This window comes from Canis lupus, chromosome 33 (assembly GCF_048164855.1).
Source record: "Canis lupus baileyi chromosome 33, mCanLup2.hap1, whole genome shotgun sequence".
In the NCBI taxonomy this organism is placed as follows: domain Eukaryota; kingdom Metazoa; phylum Chordata; class Mammalia; order Carnivora; family Canidae; genus Canis; species Canis lupus.
In genome coordinates, this window is record NC_132870.1 from 23,490,461 (window position 1) to 23,507,196 (window position 16,736).

General features: G+C 34.8%; 1 protein-coding gene across 5 annotated transcripts in view; it reads left to right on the forward strand.

The window, feature by feature from the left end:
* Window positions 1-16,736, forward strand: part of BANK1 (B cell scaffold protein with ankyrin repeats 1) — a 287,136-nt gene that overhangs the window by 90,551 nt on the left and 179,849 nt on the right. For all 5 annotated transcript variants that reach the window (XM_072810740.1, XM_072810741.1, XM_072810738.1 and 2 more), the window contains exon 5: window positions 1,335-1,471. In XM_072810740.1, coding sequence (XP_072666841.1) covers window positions 1,335-1,471 — 137 coding nt within the window. The remainder of the gene's footprint in view (window positions 1-1,334; window positions 1,472-16,736) is intronic.

The window sequence follows — 16,736 nt, forward strand, 5'->3', positions numbered from 1 at the left end:
ACTTTCTTTCAGAAGGTGAACACCTCATTGCAAACTCTAATCTCTTTCCTGATAAATAAAATCAATATCTTCTTTCAAAATTGTCTTTCTGAAATCTACCAAAATTGATTTCATTTGAACTTAGTAACTCTAGAGCTCTCTTTACCATATGTGGGCAGCTTCAGCTGATGAGATGCACTTTTGTTGCAGTTTCTCTTTCATTAACTGCTGGGCAGATGCTGACTTTGGGAAGAGAGAATTTTGATATATATTTTTTCTTTATAACACAGGTTACGTGTCTAGTCAAGCAATATCGAAAGAGAAAATTACAACTTCTTGATCTACTTAAGTTTAAGATTAGTTTTGTTGGCTTTAAATCTCTCTGAGCAAAATTATAAGAGGGTTCTTTAATCTCCTCAGGAGATAAAGTAAAATTAATACTTAAACCTTAGAAACATTTAAATATTTAAAGCTTCATCGGGTGCCTAAGGTTAGAACAGACTCTTTTGGTCTTCCACTTATCAGCTTATATTCCAAACACCAGATGTCTGGGTGACAATTTTCCAGGAGAATTTGGGAAATATTTCCATGACAGAGTGTCAGATTTTTTAAAGTATGTTCTGCAAATGGATTTCAAGGCTTAATTTTGTTTACTTTTGTTACAAACAAAACAAAATAACTTTCTTACTGAAATGATTGTTGTTATTCTTTCATAACAAACCCAACTTTTGAGAGAACTCTAGCCCTGTTGATATGTTAATGCAGAATTCACAAGGCATCATATCAGTCACTTTGAACAACTTGTTCACAAAAAAGGTTTTGATAAATGTATAGTATAAATAGTACTTAAATAGCAGGGTATTAAACCTTGCCTTCCTAAGAGTTTTTCACTGTAGCCAATTACATAAAAGTTCAGTAATTTCAATCAATTCTACCTTTTCTTTCCAAGTACAATTTTGAGAAGCTTGCCTATAATTAACAAGAATTTCCTTCATACGATTATTAACAGATACACAACTTTAAAAGAATGATTGTATCATTCTAAATTCTAAAGTATTATGTAAAGATAAGTATAGATTACTCCAAAAAATGAAGTTTAGTAGTAGGGAGAAAGGCTTTAGGGCTTTGCTTTTACTGTAATCTTAGCATGTTCTGATCCTGTAAGGTTTTATTTAAGTAAGTTGAAAATTGTACATTATTTTTTGTGGATACCAAGATAAAATGAAACGTTTAGTTCTAGAAGTAAGCAAGATCGAAATGAATTCTTAAATATTCCTTCATATTCTCTAAAAGGTATAATAATAGGATACATGCATTATATACTCAGCTCCTAACTCTTCTTTGCATTTTACAAGACTTTCCTGCTGGCTCTGTCAATGTCCATGTCTACTGCGATGGAGTCATTAAGGCCACAGCAGAGATTAAATACTCTACAACAAAGGCTGTGGAATACCTACTGGGGGTAGCCCGTCCTGGAGATGGCGTGTGCCAGGTAAGTTGATCTTTCCACAAAGTTGATGACAAGCCAAAGAGCCAATGCTGGATAACAGAATGATGCTTTGGTATAAAGTCTGGATGTTGGTTATATGAATGAATTGTGGATCAATAGGGAGGGAGGAAACTGACTTCTGTGGTGCAGAGGTGCAGAGATACAGATGAATTAGTTTACTTACCTCAAGTCATTCCAGAGAATGTCACTGGGAAACAGGTTCTCCATTTCAAAATCGCTTTTGGGTTGGGCTCATTTTAAAGCTGTCACAGAGCAGATAGAGAAGATAGAAAGATTAAGGAGAACTCTTTTTTTTTTTTTTTTTTTAAGAACTCTTAAGAAACGAATACCTCTGTAACCAGATCTGGACAATGCAAAAGAAAAGTCAGATCACCTGATGCTTTGAGGTTCAGGAGTCAGACAAACCAAGAATCCTACCAAAAAGGGAACATAAGGCATTAATCGAGGAATTATCATTTTCATGTGGAAATTTCCAAGCTTGGTGTGTCTTTCTTAGTTTCATTTATTACTCACCTGAGAGTGAAAATTATTGCTATAACTTGATAGTGTTTATTAGGAATTCCAGAACTGCTCAGATTTTCAGAGGGATTTTTCAAGCCCCGAGTTCTTTTGCCAGTGCGACAAGGCATTACTCAACAAGGAGGACTTGGTGAGGAGTTTCTAGTGTTCTCAAAAGACCCTTCTTTGAGACGTTTATCAGTAAATGCAGATGCTGCCAATGCCCTCCTGGGTGTAGAATATAACAATTGCATTTTGATTCATCTTAAACAATTGGTTTAATTTCTGCATTTTATTTTGATTTTTTTGTTACCTGACCCACTTTCAATAAAGAGAAAGCTTGTTTAATGTGGAACATTTATCCTTTGGATGTGCTTATTCCATTGCATTTTCAAAGTGAAATAAATGGCATTTCTTTTTATAGCTACCTGATGGTTCAATTCTACCCTTGCCTGGGGTTTTTGGCAGTGGAGGTGGAGGGTAAAAGGGAGTAAAGGCGAAAAGAGGTAGCTGAAGAATGAGATCTTCAAATTTACCACAAAACACTCTTTAACAAAACCATCAATGGTACTGTGGCTGATAGGTTGTCATGAAGCCTTATCTGTTTAAACTAGTTTGGAATTGGACGCTTTGTTATTTATTTTGTGTGACACATTTTTCTATTAGAACAATGGCAAAGGTAAAAATGTCTTAGAGAAGGTTCAGGGAATAAAATATCATTTGTCAAACTTGTGAGTCTGAGGACATTTGATAAAATGTCTATATTGTAATTGCAAAGCAAAAGCAAAAGTAACAGCTTGAAATATGGATTGTTTCATTTTATTGTGACAAGTCTACCTTATCTTCCACTTTAAAAATTCCATTCACTGCAAAAAGATTAATAAAAGTGATATATTGGATTATCAGTATTCAGTCAGCACAGAAGCCCCCCAACACATTTTTGTGTTGCTTTTGCCTTTGGGGAGAAACAACTTTTTATATGTAATAAGATTAAATATAATGTATGATTCTTGGACAATGTTTCAGAGTGCTTTATTATGCCAAGTCATGATTTCTTCTACAGCTGTGAGTGAATAAAAACTGTTTTGCCCAGTTTTAAGATAACTAGACAACACTATTCCCCTTTCACCCTCGGCATCAGAAATGAGAGGTGAGAAAGGGTTGTTATGATTACCTCTTAGGATTCTCCTCTTCCCCTCTCCCTGATGGCCTAGTGAAAAGAAGGATGCTGAATGGTCACAGCTGGATGCAGGCTTTTACTATCAGGAGAGAGTCACTCTGAGCCTGAGGGAGTGCTAAGACTTAGAATTATTCTAACTTGGTGACAGCAGACCACAGCATGGTAAGAAGAGACACTAGGAGAAGTAGTTTGATCTATAGAACTTCAGATAGGCTTAGGAGTCCTGCTACTGTCGTCAGGGGACCTAGACGTGTAGTGAAGTTAGATCAAAATCTGAGGCTGAGATCTCAGAAGAGACCCAGCAGTACTCTCACGGGCCTGGCGGAAGAAGCAGGCAGCAATTCAGTCAGCCTCCATCAAGTCTTAGACCAGGAATGACACGGGATGGTTCTCTAGTCCACTGGCATTTGGACCACATGAGTTATCCCTCTGGTGAATTTGTAGAGATAGTGCAAGGCAAACTCTACCCTTGATGAAAAAGAAACAGCTGCAGGGGCATTTCCTTAGTGTGTTTTAGGGTTGTTTGGCCTCAGAGGAGGGGGCCCAGGCTACACTATGCTTCTCCTTGCAAGTATTTGGATTTCCCTTTTGACATTTGACTTTGTTCCCAAGTAGATTATGTTTTTAAAAATGTGCAAAAAGCTTTGCTTTTCTATTCCAGCATAGAGCATTTACAGTCATTGTTTATTTCGTGTGCTTGCTACTGTCACTTATTTGGGAAATTTGGATATTTTGCAAATAGTCCGCTGAACATCTCTATTCAAAGAACAACATGCATTGTAATTTTATTCACTGTGGTTACTGTGTATTTGTAAGAACATACACCAGCAGATTTCAATTTTTTTCAGTATCTCACCTACTTCACTAAATGGCGTATTGTAAGAGCCATCCTGGGTTTTCTTGTAAATTTTCATGGCAGATGTGATTTAAGTAATCTGAAAAACTTAGTAGTAAGATACTTCCTATAATCATTTAAAAGCTATTGGCGTATAATAATATGAACACTCTGTGAGTTTGAGGAAAGTAATACTAATGAGAAATCTGTGGGTTTTATTTTTCAGTAATCCTAGAATTTGTAATAAGAGACTTTATGTTATCATTTAAAAGCTGTTGGGCATATAATAAAATGACAATTCTGTGCATTTGAGAAAAGAAATGATGAGAAATTTGATTTTCTTAGTTTATTTTTAATGATGTCCATTAGGTTTTAAATAGTTTACCTAAATCAGCTTAATTATCTAACTGCTTCCTAAATTATTTCATCTTTTTGGGGTAGATATTAAATCCCAGCATGTAGCCTCATAAGGTACAATTTCCAGAGCATTACCTAAAACAACAAATTTAAGAGAGATTGAGTGAAAAAATGAAGAAAATTGAAAGCCCAACTTGGGAAGATAATTAGAATGCAAGTGCTAGTGTTAGAAATACTAGTAACTCCCACTTTACTGAGATAATTAAAACCTTTGAGATGTTCATCCTATTTACAAAAGTGTCTGGGGACAACCATAAAGTTAACTTTGTATAGGAACAACTAGATACAATCTAAGAAGCAAATTAGGTCAAAATGCTAAAAGAACATAGCAAGTATTGATCAAAGCATTAGCATCCTATTTGTTAAAAGAACTTTGAGGTAGTACCAAATAATTCTTCTTAGCTGTATTTCTTGGTGAAATGATATCTTTCTGTTGCATATACTGATCATTGTGCATGGTTTGCTTTATACTCATTGGAATCTTATTTTCATCTTCATGTTAGGTACACTTCATTTCCAAATTTTATTAAATTGTATATATGTTTCCATCTTTGGTTTGCTGCCTGCAAATATTTAATACAGTATGAACCCAGCTACAGTTGGGTTGAGGGAAGATACAGGCGTAGGAAAGTCTCGTATTGTGAGGGACTTCATAATTGTGGATAGTTCTCTTAAAGGTTAGTTTTTTTCACAAGGTTACATTCAGATGTTAGCAAGTGTCTCCCTTAAAGAATTCTTCAGGAGATTCTTCCAAAAGCCTTTAATTAATTTTTTAGGTCCTTGTCTCCTGGGAAAGAATTGGTGTATACCATCCTCCTTGTTTTCATTAGCTTCTGTTGATGAGAGGTGCAAATGCAGCTAGTTTTTAAACTATACTTCACCATAATGCCAGTGTTAGCTAAGACACTCTCTTGCTACAGCCTTCTAGTGACTCACTGGAAAATGTCCAGACTCCTTTGAATGGTATACCAGGCTGCAGAGTCACTAATCTTTCCCAGCATTGGCTCTTAACCGTAGCATTCTCTCCGTGTCTTCTTAATTCTCTCCATGATTCCTATGTTTTAGCCCTCCAGGATTTCTCACTCTTGAACATATTCTGCTCTTCCTTCCCTCCACCTTCTTTAAGGCATGGACATTGTGTTTTTCATCTTTGCACATGCAGCTACTTTCACATAATTAGCTCCTGACATGGGAGACACCATGAAACGTAAATGGGAAAATAGGAGTGCTTGCTTTGTCCTCCTTGAAAACATAAGTGGTCTTAGAAAACATAAATGGAGAACTATAATATAGTTATATAAATGATAAGAAGGAAAATGAAAACTGCCCTCTTAAAATACACTTATTTATTTCCCAAATTGAATAAATGAATCTGATACTTATGAAAATGAAGAATGTTTGGTGGCCCTGGATACCAGAGAAGTGAAGAATTTGTGCTATAAACTTTTCATGTTCTACCTGAGTAATGAACCATATGTTCATCATGTAGCTCATTACAGACTTTGAACAGGTATATGGTTTCAGATTCCAGTCTGTCGTTCTTTCAGTATTAAGAAAATGATTACTACTCAAAAAATACCTAAGATCTGTCTCTTTCCAAAGGCTGCATACTATCTCTCCTTTCCCTTTCCTGGAAAGTGATGGAAGTGAAAGTGATAGTCCAGGAGAAGTAGCTCTGGATGGGCGGGAGCAAGAGTTAGATTCTTTAACCGAATCAGCAATCACTACATGAGACTTTATTCTCCTTAGTGTGAATGGAATTTCCTCATGTGTACAGTGCAGGAAGCTAGAATATATGCTCTCTAAGGTCACTTCTGACTCAAATAATCCACAATTTTATGCCAAGAAAAAAAAATACTTCAGTTGGGGATTATGACCACTCTCACCAAAGAGGAATCATTGGCAAGTATGTGGGTTCTCCATGCAGCCTTTATTTTACTTGTATTAGCACTTCTTCCCAGTTCTCCTTTCAGATAAGGACATGATGTAGATTTCATGTACCTTTCATCATTTTTATTACTTGTTTCCTATTTCTGATGAAATATTTGAAATGAGGAGGGGAATTAAAAAATAAAATGCAATTTGGACATTTATTTCTGGATTCAATTTCCATAGTTTATGCTCCTAGTTAAAATGGATCAGTAAGAATAAGGCATATCTATTAAAGCTTGTGTTTTACTGATAAAATAAGTGACATTTTGTGCCATGTCTCTACATGTGGTAATGATTCAGCAATGGTTAAGGATGCCTTATTGTGTTAGCTCAGACTTAAACAATAGTACTCAGCTCAGTTACCAATTATTGAGTCAAACAGAAACATACCACTGAGTACCTACGTCCACTTATTTAGGAAAAATAAATTAGTTAATTTTAACAGCAGATATAGCAGCCATTGTAGGGGGGGGAAATAAATATTTCTGAGTGCAGTTACTTAGTTATTAACAACCATATTTTAAGTTCCTGTTAATTCTCTATCTCATAAGCCATCTCATTCCATATTGGCTCCATTCATCTTAGCTTATGTTTAACTATTGTTTAGAATATATTTTATTAATGACACTCTAATTTATAATGTCTGCTTACTCAGTGGAAATAAATACTCCATCCATTTTTAATTTCTCCTAAACTAAGTATCTCTTTTGCTTTTTACAATCCCCTCTCCTCTTGTCACTGGGGTGGCTTTGACTGCCCTTTGCAGAGGATGTCTGTGTGCCCATGTGAGTGCTACCTGAAACCAACCCCATTCAAGTGCAGCCTTCTGCTCTTCCTGTCTAGCTCTTTAGAGGCTACAGATCTTCTTTAACCATAATGTTTTTAAACAATTCAGAAAACAAAGCACAAGTCAAATACAGTTAACAGTGTTCCTCCATAGCTATTATTCATAACAAGATAATTAGAGAAAATTAGAGAATCTGCCTCTGGAATGAATCTCAAATCATCAGTAACCCTTTGGAAATTAGAAGACTGAAAAATCCTTATGGCAAAAATGTGTTTGTTGGCATTTTTTAAAAAGTCATTAAGCATTCTGTGGGCCTCTTTACTAATAGTTATAGTATCAACAGTAAGATAAAGAAATAAAGTAAATATATAATCTGGGAACTCTAAATTGTGTTTAGCATTCACGAACTATGCCTCTACAGTAAACAGCATCAAGACGCAGGAAATGAAGTAAAAGAAATCTTTGACAAGGAAAATTCAACTTCTAAGAATCCTGCCTTCCCTCTCTTTCCCCCACCATCGCCTGGGTCAGCCATTTAGTCATCAACCTCATTACCCAAAGTAGCAGCACACAAAGATAGTACTTCCAATTTGCTCAAGTCCCACACAGCAAATCCAGTGGATATTTTTCTTATTCAATTTAACTTGACTTTCAGCAGCAGCTAACACACACCATTGACCAAACTCACTTTCCTGATTTTTTCCCCCTATCTTTCATGAAGCCATCTCTTTCTGGTTTTCCTCTACTTCCTTAGCTTTCCTTCTCCAAATCCTTTGTAATCTCTTTTTTCTGTGATCTAGAAAAAAAAAGTTTCCATTTCAATGTTTTGGTTCTTAGACTCTCTTCCTTTCTTGATAAATATTCCCTTGGTAGGGTAGCTCATTAACTTGTAAGATATCATCCAAATGTGGTTTTTCCTTGAAGGCCCACTCTTTCTGCCTTGAGATAGGCATCATCATCAATCCAGTTCAAACACCAGAAACAGAAGAATCTCCTTAAAACCTGTTGTCTTACCCAGTAAATTCAATCCATCATTAAGCCGTGTCAGTTTTACTCACTAAATATTGCTCACTTCTCTTCACATCCCTCCAGTTCTAACATCCCCATCCTCTGCTTTTCTTCATCCCTAAACTACAGCGGGCTCCTGCCTGGTCCCCCGCCATGTGTTCTTGCACATGACCTACTTACTTATATCAGATCCATAGTCTGAGGAGTTCTGTTAAAAAAAAAAGATCTCAGCAGGCAATGCTCCTGCTCAAACCCTTTGATAGTTTCCAGTTGTGTGGATTTAAAAAAGGAAATCTTTAACATGAACAATATGGCCCTGTAGACAGTGTCCCCTCTCTTTTTCTCCAGCTAGTCTCACTCCCCTTTCTCTCCCTCTGCACTCCAGACACACTAGCCTAGATGGCTAGTTCCTAATCTCCTACCACAGGGCCTTTATATATGCTCCTCTTTCTAACTGAAATATTCTTCCAATCTCCTTTCCCCTCACTGTCTTCCCCTAGTTAATTCCAGTTCATCCTCCAAATTTTAATTACAGCTTCTCTTCCTCAGTGAAGACTCTCTTGACCTTGTACATCTCCCTGTGTATCTCTTTGTAGCACTGAACACATTCTATGTGTGTGATATTTGTCAAATTAATATCTGTCTCTTGCTAGACTCCAAAGTCATTTAGGGCAGTTACTGTTTATTTGTTCCCCTCTTTCATCTCCAGAGCCAAGTACCCTGCCAGACACATAGCTGATGAATACCTGTTTTGTTGGGTCAAAGAATGAGAGGGTGAAAGTATTTTATACATTAAGTTACCCTCCCAACCTCAAGTAACCTGGCTATCAGAGCCCCTTGTCCCAACAGACACCAGTTTCCCCATAGTACAGGCACAACCCTTTTTCATGGCTTAGTATATTGGACTGTTGGCTGAAGGAGTGCTGTTTCTGACTGAAGTAGAAAGAGAAAGGCAAAGAAGGGAAAGAAAGACAAAGGAAAAAATCAAGTGAGTATAAAACAATGAGACTAATTCTAACTATCTTGGGAACGAGTACCTAAAACAACTCAAAAAATAATTTCAAAAACTTAGGAAATCATGGCATCATTTAAAGACATCTTTTAAAAATTTTTATTTACTTATTCATAAGAGACACAGAGAAAGAGAGGCAGAGACACAGGCAGAGGGAGAAGCAGGCTCCATACAGGGAGGTGGGACTCGATCCCGGGTCCCCAGAATCACACCCTGGGCTGAAGGCAGGCACTAAACCACTGAGCCACCCAGCCTGCCCTTAAAGAAGTCTTTTTTGAAAGACATTTCTCTGAATATGTTATTGCAATTTTGTTTTAAAATTTATCTTATGTTATTGCAATTTTGTTTTAAAATTTATCTTATGACATATTTGACAGTAAGTTGTTACAAAATGATTGCCAAACAGAAGTAGAGGTGAGAAAATTCATGGTTCTTATGACCACTCTTTCTAATGCCAACAATAGGAGAATTCTGGTTTTTTGTTTCATTATTAATGTCATTAAATATGCCTATTAATGAGTCTGTTCAAGTTTGGTTAGGTTAAAGCTTTGAGATTTTTTGACATTATGTAAACAGCGGGTCAAATTGAAAAATTTAGCATGATCAAGCTTCCATCAGCTTCTAGGAAAATTGTTCTTGTTTTTAAAAAATTCTATTAGATTGCCTTTACCTAAATTGTGATGTTTATGCATGACTAATGGAGATGGCAGAAACTTCTATTTCTTCCCCAGAAATTCTTTTTTCCTTTATTATATGATAACATAACTTCTATCTAGGCATATGCTTGCCAGGGTAAATATTGCACTTCCTGACTCCCTTGGAACTAGGCACAACCATCTAAGTAACCAATGGCTGGAAGCATGTCAGTAGAAGTGATGTGTGCACATCTCTGATCATGTCCTTCAAAGGAGGGTAGAGTCTCTCCTTCACTGACTTTTTTCTCTGACTGATCACAGTGACAACAAAGGAGTGATGGATGAGCCATCTAGGACCATGAAGATTAAGTATAGCAGAGAACCATATAGAGCCTGCATCCCTTAATCAGCCCCAGATGGCCTAATTCTAGGCTTTCATGTTAAAGAGAAATAGGCTTCCATCTTGTTTAAACCACTGGCATTTTGAGTCTCAGTACTACAGTATCAAAACCTACATTCTAATTGATTTACAAGATGTGCCATTTAATTTAAGAATTTAGAAAGAAAAAACAAACTATTTTCTTTGGTTGCTACAAAAGCCAGTTTGGGGAGCTGTCTCCTCATTAGAGACTTGTGTGCCATTTTAAATCATAGTGATTATATTTCATGAGTAGTTATGAGAGCTCACATTATAGTATTTAGAGAAAAAGGGAATGAATATATACTGGAGATTTTACACATTTACTTATTTAAATTCTTAAATAATTTTATCAGTTAAGTATTATTAAGGTCCATAGCTAATGAATCCTGGAGCAGTAATTTCAATACAGGTTTCTCAGATCTCAAAACTTTTTTTTTCTTATTATAATATCATTTTCATGTTATATAAAGAGATTCCACAGCTCTGTGAATACTGAACCAATAATAAATACAACATTTTTGAAAGGAGTCTTAAACTGAATTATTTCATATTTTCGTATTTACTTTTGCATTTGTAATCATGTTGAAACGACTAAAACCTGACTTACTCAAAACTTAGAAAAATTATTTTGACAAGGAAAAATATCTCCTTTAACTACCCTATTCACTTATTTAGATTACTCCTTTAACTGCTTGGGGTTAAATACTCAAAAGTTATAAAAGGGGTGGGGGCTTTGTAAAACCCAGCAAGTATTTGCTTTGCTTCTTTACCTGCCATTGTCTTTACAAGCTGCAGTAGGAAATTTTGTTTAAGATGTGTTATGTAAGCTGTAAGATTCCCCTTTAAATGGCTATTTTGACTCACTTTTACAGCACACATTATGAACAATGGAACAAATAAAGTGACCTTTCTTTTACTAGTTAAACTTAAATAAGCGTAACAGTTTATTATAATAAAAAGAACATGTTTTCAGCTCAACCATTGACTTTCCTTTTGGATATCTGAAGCAAAGAGTAAAATGTAACCATTCAATGGACCTTGTCTCCTATAATATTTTACATACCTCCTATGGTTATTTCACTTAAGTGGTTTTTCTTGCTAATTAAGGTACTTTACTATTACTGTCTTTCTCTGCCATATCTATAAATTGCTTCAATATCCTGTGGCCAACCTTATAGGTTTCTTCACCCACCGTCAATGCTTAAAATCCCTCTTTTTTGCCCCTCTTGGTGTGGAAGCCAGACAAGCCAGATTCTCACATTTTCAACCACTCCATGCAGCTAGCAATTGTCATGTAAGACAGTTTTAGACAATGAGACACAAGGGGACATCATCAGAGCTTTGGCTTTTGTAGTTAAAAGAATAGATGTGGTTGACAGTAGCCTACATTACCATCCTCCTTCCATCTATGTGCCTTCCTTCCACTTTCTGACTAGACATGTGATTTTTTTTTTTTTTTTGACATGTGATTTTTGAACTGCAGTGTCCATCATGAAACTATGGGATCATAATTTATTATTCACCCAAAAACTACATCAAATTTTATTCTTTCCACTAGGGCTACAATGTAGTATTAAGTACATTGTGTTTAGAATGTAAAAGCACAAGTTAAAATCCATGATGTAAAAATAAAATAAAATAAAATAAAATAAATAAAATAAAATAAAATAATAAAATAAAATAAAATAAAATAAAATAAAATAAAATAAAATAAAATCCTTGATGTGGCACTTACTAGCTCTACAGTTTCTGGTGTTATTAAGTTTTTTGTACCATAGTTATTGCATCTATAAAAAAAAAAGGATTTAAAAAAATTTACCATGCAGGAATGTTATAAAAATTAGAGACAAATTATGTAAAGCCTACCACATTCTAGGTGCCCAACGTTTAGTTATTATTATTACCTACACTCTTTGAGTCTGTTTCACTGTATAAACTTATCCTATACCTGCAACATACAGCCTTTCATTTGAGTCCAAATATCTGAAGTATCTCCTCACTGCTTTTACTATATGATATTGTTCTAAAATCCTAATAAGCGTAGTCTTTTAATGCAGTCATAGCCAAGCAGTGTTCATGCCCCTTATTCAAGAAGGGTAAATTAGACTTTGAAGGGATGCTGCTATGTAAATAGATCTTCATCTCAAAGGATTCAGCTTTGTGTCATGAATATTTCCTGGTTTGTTTTTATTTATTTTTCTGGTTCATTTTTTTCCTGGTTTGTTTGTATTTATTTGCATTTTTAATTAACAGAAATTGTAGATGCATATGTATTTGAAGAAATAATAGAGATTGTGTTTGGTTTTGGTTTGTGTTTGATTTGTGTTTTCCAAGAAATTGATCCATTTCATCTAACTTGTCATACTTATGTGTGTAGAGTTGTTAATAGTATGTCTTTATTATCCTTTTGGTGTCTGCAGGGTCTATAGTGATAGCTCATGTTTCATTCATGACATTTGTCATTTCTATCTTCTCTTTTTCCTTTAGTCTTCCTAGAGGTTTGTCAATTTTACGGATCTTTTAAAAAGAATTATCTTTTTGTTACACTGACTCTTTTCTATTTACAATTCAACTGATTTCTGTATTATATCTATAATTTTCTTCTTTCTGCTTGCTTTGAGTTCTGATTTTTTTAGGTTCTTGAAGTGGGGACCTATATTTTTTACTTACTATGTTCTTTTTTCTTCTTCACGTTCCAAGATTCTCTTATCAGATTCTTACTGTTTGGAGAACTTCCTTTATCCATTATTGTAGGGTACATCTTCTGTCAATAAATTTCCTCTTTTCCTTTGTTTGAAAATGTCATAATTCCCATTTCATTCCTAAAAGTTTTGCTGGGCATAAGATTCTTGGTTAATAGTTCTCTTCTTTCAACTTTTGACAAATGTGGTGCCAATTCTTTCTAATACTAATACTGTGTTTCTAATTGTTTCTACCCTATAGGGTCAGTTTTTGTTTCTCTTTAGCTCTTTTCAAAAATTTTTCTTTGTCTTCAAGTTCAGAAGTTTAACTATGATGTTTCTTAGCATGGAATTCTTTGGCTTTAACCTGTTTATAGTTGGCTCAGTTTCTTGAATCTGTAGGTTTATTTCTTGCTAAATCCAGGAAGTTAGCAGCCATTATTTCTTTGTGTACTTCTTCATCTCCATTCTTTTTCCCCTCTCCTCCTGGGACTCTGATCACATAAATATTAAGTCTTTTGTTATAATCTGACAGGTCCCTTGCAGTCTATTTGAGTTTTTATTTTTTTAGTCTACTTTGTCTCTCTCGTTGAGATTATCTTTAATTGTTCTATCTCCAAGTTCACTGATTCTTCCTTTGTCCTTTCCATTTTGATGTAGAGCCCATCCACACAAGGTTTTATTTTGATTATTGTATTTTTCAGTACTAAAAAATCCCAATTGATTCTTTTTTATACCTTCTATTTCTTTGCTGAAACTTTGTATTTCCTTGCTGAGGTTTGTTTAAAAAATTTATTTCAAGAATTACTGTATTTGCTTGTTGAAGCATTTTTATCATGGCTGTTTTAATATCTTTTTCAGATAATTTAAAAATCTTTGTCCTCTTGGTGTTGGCATTTATTGATTGTCACTTTTTATTCAGTTAGAAATCTTTCTGGTTCTTAGTATAACAATTTATTTTCTATCGAAATGTAGACATTTAGTTGTATAAGAAGAAGAAAAGGAGAAAGTACAACTACTCCATCTTCTCAGAAGTAGAAGTCCCTAATTCTAAACATATTTTAAAGCAGAATTTTTATATATTTTTCTTTTAGGAAGAATACTTATTATAAAAAGTGGCTTATCAGTAATAATTATATATATGTGTGTATGTATGTATATTTTATATATAAAATGCGTATATATGTATAAAGAAGTGACACTATATATGTATATATATAATTTTTCAGATTCATAAATATGTATGTAAACATTTTTTTAAATTATTTATTTATTGATGAGAGACACAGAGAGAAGCAGAGACACAGGCAGAGGGAGAAGTAGGCTCCCTGTGGGGAGCCTGATATGGGACCTGATCCCAGGACCCTGGAATCATGCCCTGAGCCAATGGCAGATGCTCAACCACTGAGCCACTCAGGTTCTATGAAAATAATTTTTTAAAGTACTTTGATCAATCCCACATTTCCTCACATGAAATTTTTCATATGTACAAAGTTATTATTTTGTAATATATTTCTATCCACTTCATATCTTAGTTTTTTTCTGAATTCTTTTTGTAATATTCTTAATAGGTATAGATCTATGCAAAAATGCACATGTATATATGTTTAGATTAAATATATATGTAATTTTTCTGATAACCAAATACTAGTGTCAACATAATTTTGTCATCTCACTCTATGCTTATTTTTTCATCAAGTTCCTCCTTAATATCTAAAATCTTAGGATGGGGGTGCCTGGATGGCTCAGTGGTTGAGCATCTGCCTTTGGCTCAGGTCGGATTCCCGGGGTCCTGGGTTGAGTCCCGCATCTGGCTCCCCACAGGGAGCCTGCTTCTCCCTCTGCCTATGTTTCTTCCTCTCTCTCTATGTCTTTCATGAATAAATAAGTAAAATCTTCTCAAAAAACATATAAAATAAAATAAAATAATAAATACAATATTAGGATGGTTGTGAATATTGCTGAATATTCATGTTAAACTATTCTATTTTGATCTCTTTATTTGAACAGTAATTGTATCAATCTCATTAAGTATATTTTAGGTTGAACAATTTATTTTAAGGAGAAAACTTCTGGTATTTTCAAATTTTAATGCCAGTGTTTAGAAAGGATACCTATTTGTGTCCTTGAAATTTAAAAATAAGCATAACTGGGATCCCTGGGTGGCGCAGCGGTTTGGCGCCTGCCTTTGGCCCAGGGCCCAATCCTGGAGACCCGGGATCGAGTCCCACATCAGGCTCCCGGTGCATGGAGCCTGCTTCTCCCTCTGCCTGTGTCTCTGCCTCTCTCTCTCTCTGTATGACTATCATAAATAAATAAAAAATATATATATAAAAAAATAAGCATAACTACTTGTATCAGATTTTTCTAGTTAGGATATCTTCCAAGGAGAAATCCTTTGGAGATTATTTTTTAATAGCCATTTCTGTGATTTTTTTTACATGTTTGTTTTGTGTCCTATCTGATTTTTGTAGGCATAATACTAGTAATATAATTATGAAATTGAAAATAAAAGTGACTCAACTAGTTATGGTAGGCTAGAATATTAAAAGGTGTCTATATTCTTTCTTAAATAATTGTCTACATGGTAAAGGTAATTTTCTTCTTCTGATTTTAAAAACAGTGCTACTGCATTTTTAAAATTCAGTGCTATATAAGCTGTAGCATTTCTCAAATTAAAGTGTCATAGTGTCTCAGGGGAAGAAATGGTAGTTCTCAGATTCCTACTGGGAATTCTTACTCTTTTGAATTCTCATCTGTGTCTCGAAATATCGGTACTGGAAGGAATTATAGAGGTGATCTTATGCCTAACTTATACATAAGTGTGGTAACTCAATGACACACCAATCTGTCTATTAAATCTTATATACTTTGGGGAAGAAATGCCAAGTTTATCTCCTCATACAGAAATATCACTAACTAGATAATAGCCTATGCACGGCTCTCATGGCCAATGGCATAAGTTTTAAGGAAAATTTATAAACTCATGTTATGATTTTAATATTTTCAGGGCCTGTTTCATCAGTTTGCATAGCTAAGACATATTCTTTTTTTTTAATATTTTATTGATTTATCAATGAGAGACACACAGAGAGAGAGAGAGAGAGAGAGAGAGAGGCAGAGGGAGAAGCAGGCTCCATGCAGGGAGCCCGACGCTGAACTCAATCCCGGGTCTCCAGGATCACGCCCCGGGCGAAAGGCAGGCACCAAACCACTGAGCCAGCCAGGGATCCCCAAGACATATTCTTTTTGAAGCTTAATGTAAATAAAATAAAATATATTGCCAGTGATGTTTTGCTCCACCACTCTTATCTGAAAAGACCAAGTAATTAGTAATATGAAATTGTCACATCTATATTTATAGAATAGATTCCATTCAATATCAATACCCAACTACATAAATAATCATAATCATTCTTAAACTTATATAAGCTTAATTTAATCCACATAATAAACATTTCCATGTTAATTATTATAGGCCTTAGACAATTCCTTGTTGCTTACAGGATGAATTAGAAACTTTATATTATATATACAAAACTCTTTTTGAAATGCCCACTTCCTTCTTTGTCATTCTTCTGCAGTTTTATTGAAATTCCAAAATCCTTAACCAGATCATGCTACGATACCTCCATGACTATATACAAGTTGTTTCTTTAATCCAGAATACTTTTTATATATGTAGCAATCTCACTTTAGCTCATCTCCTTGAAAAAAACTTTTCTGATCCAGTGTGGAATTGAGCTGCTTCCCTTTGGCCTGCACTGTACACCCATAAAGATTTTCTATCATCGTACCTAGAACTTAATTCATTGTCCATATGTAATTAGATGACCATGAA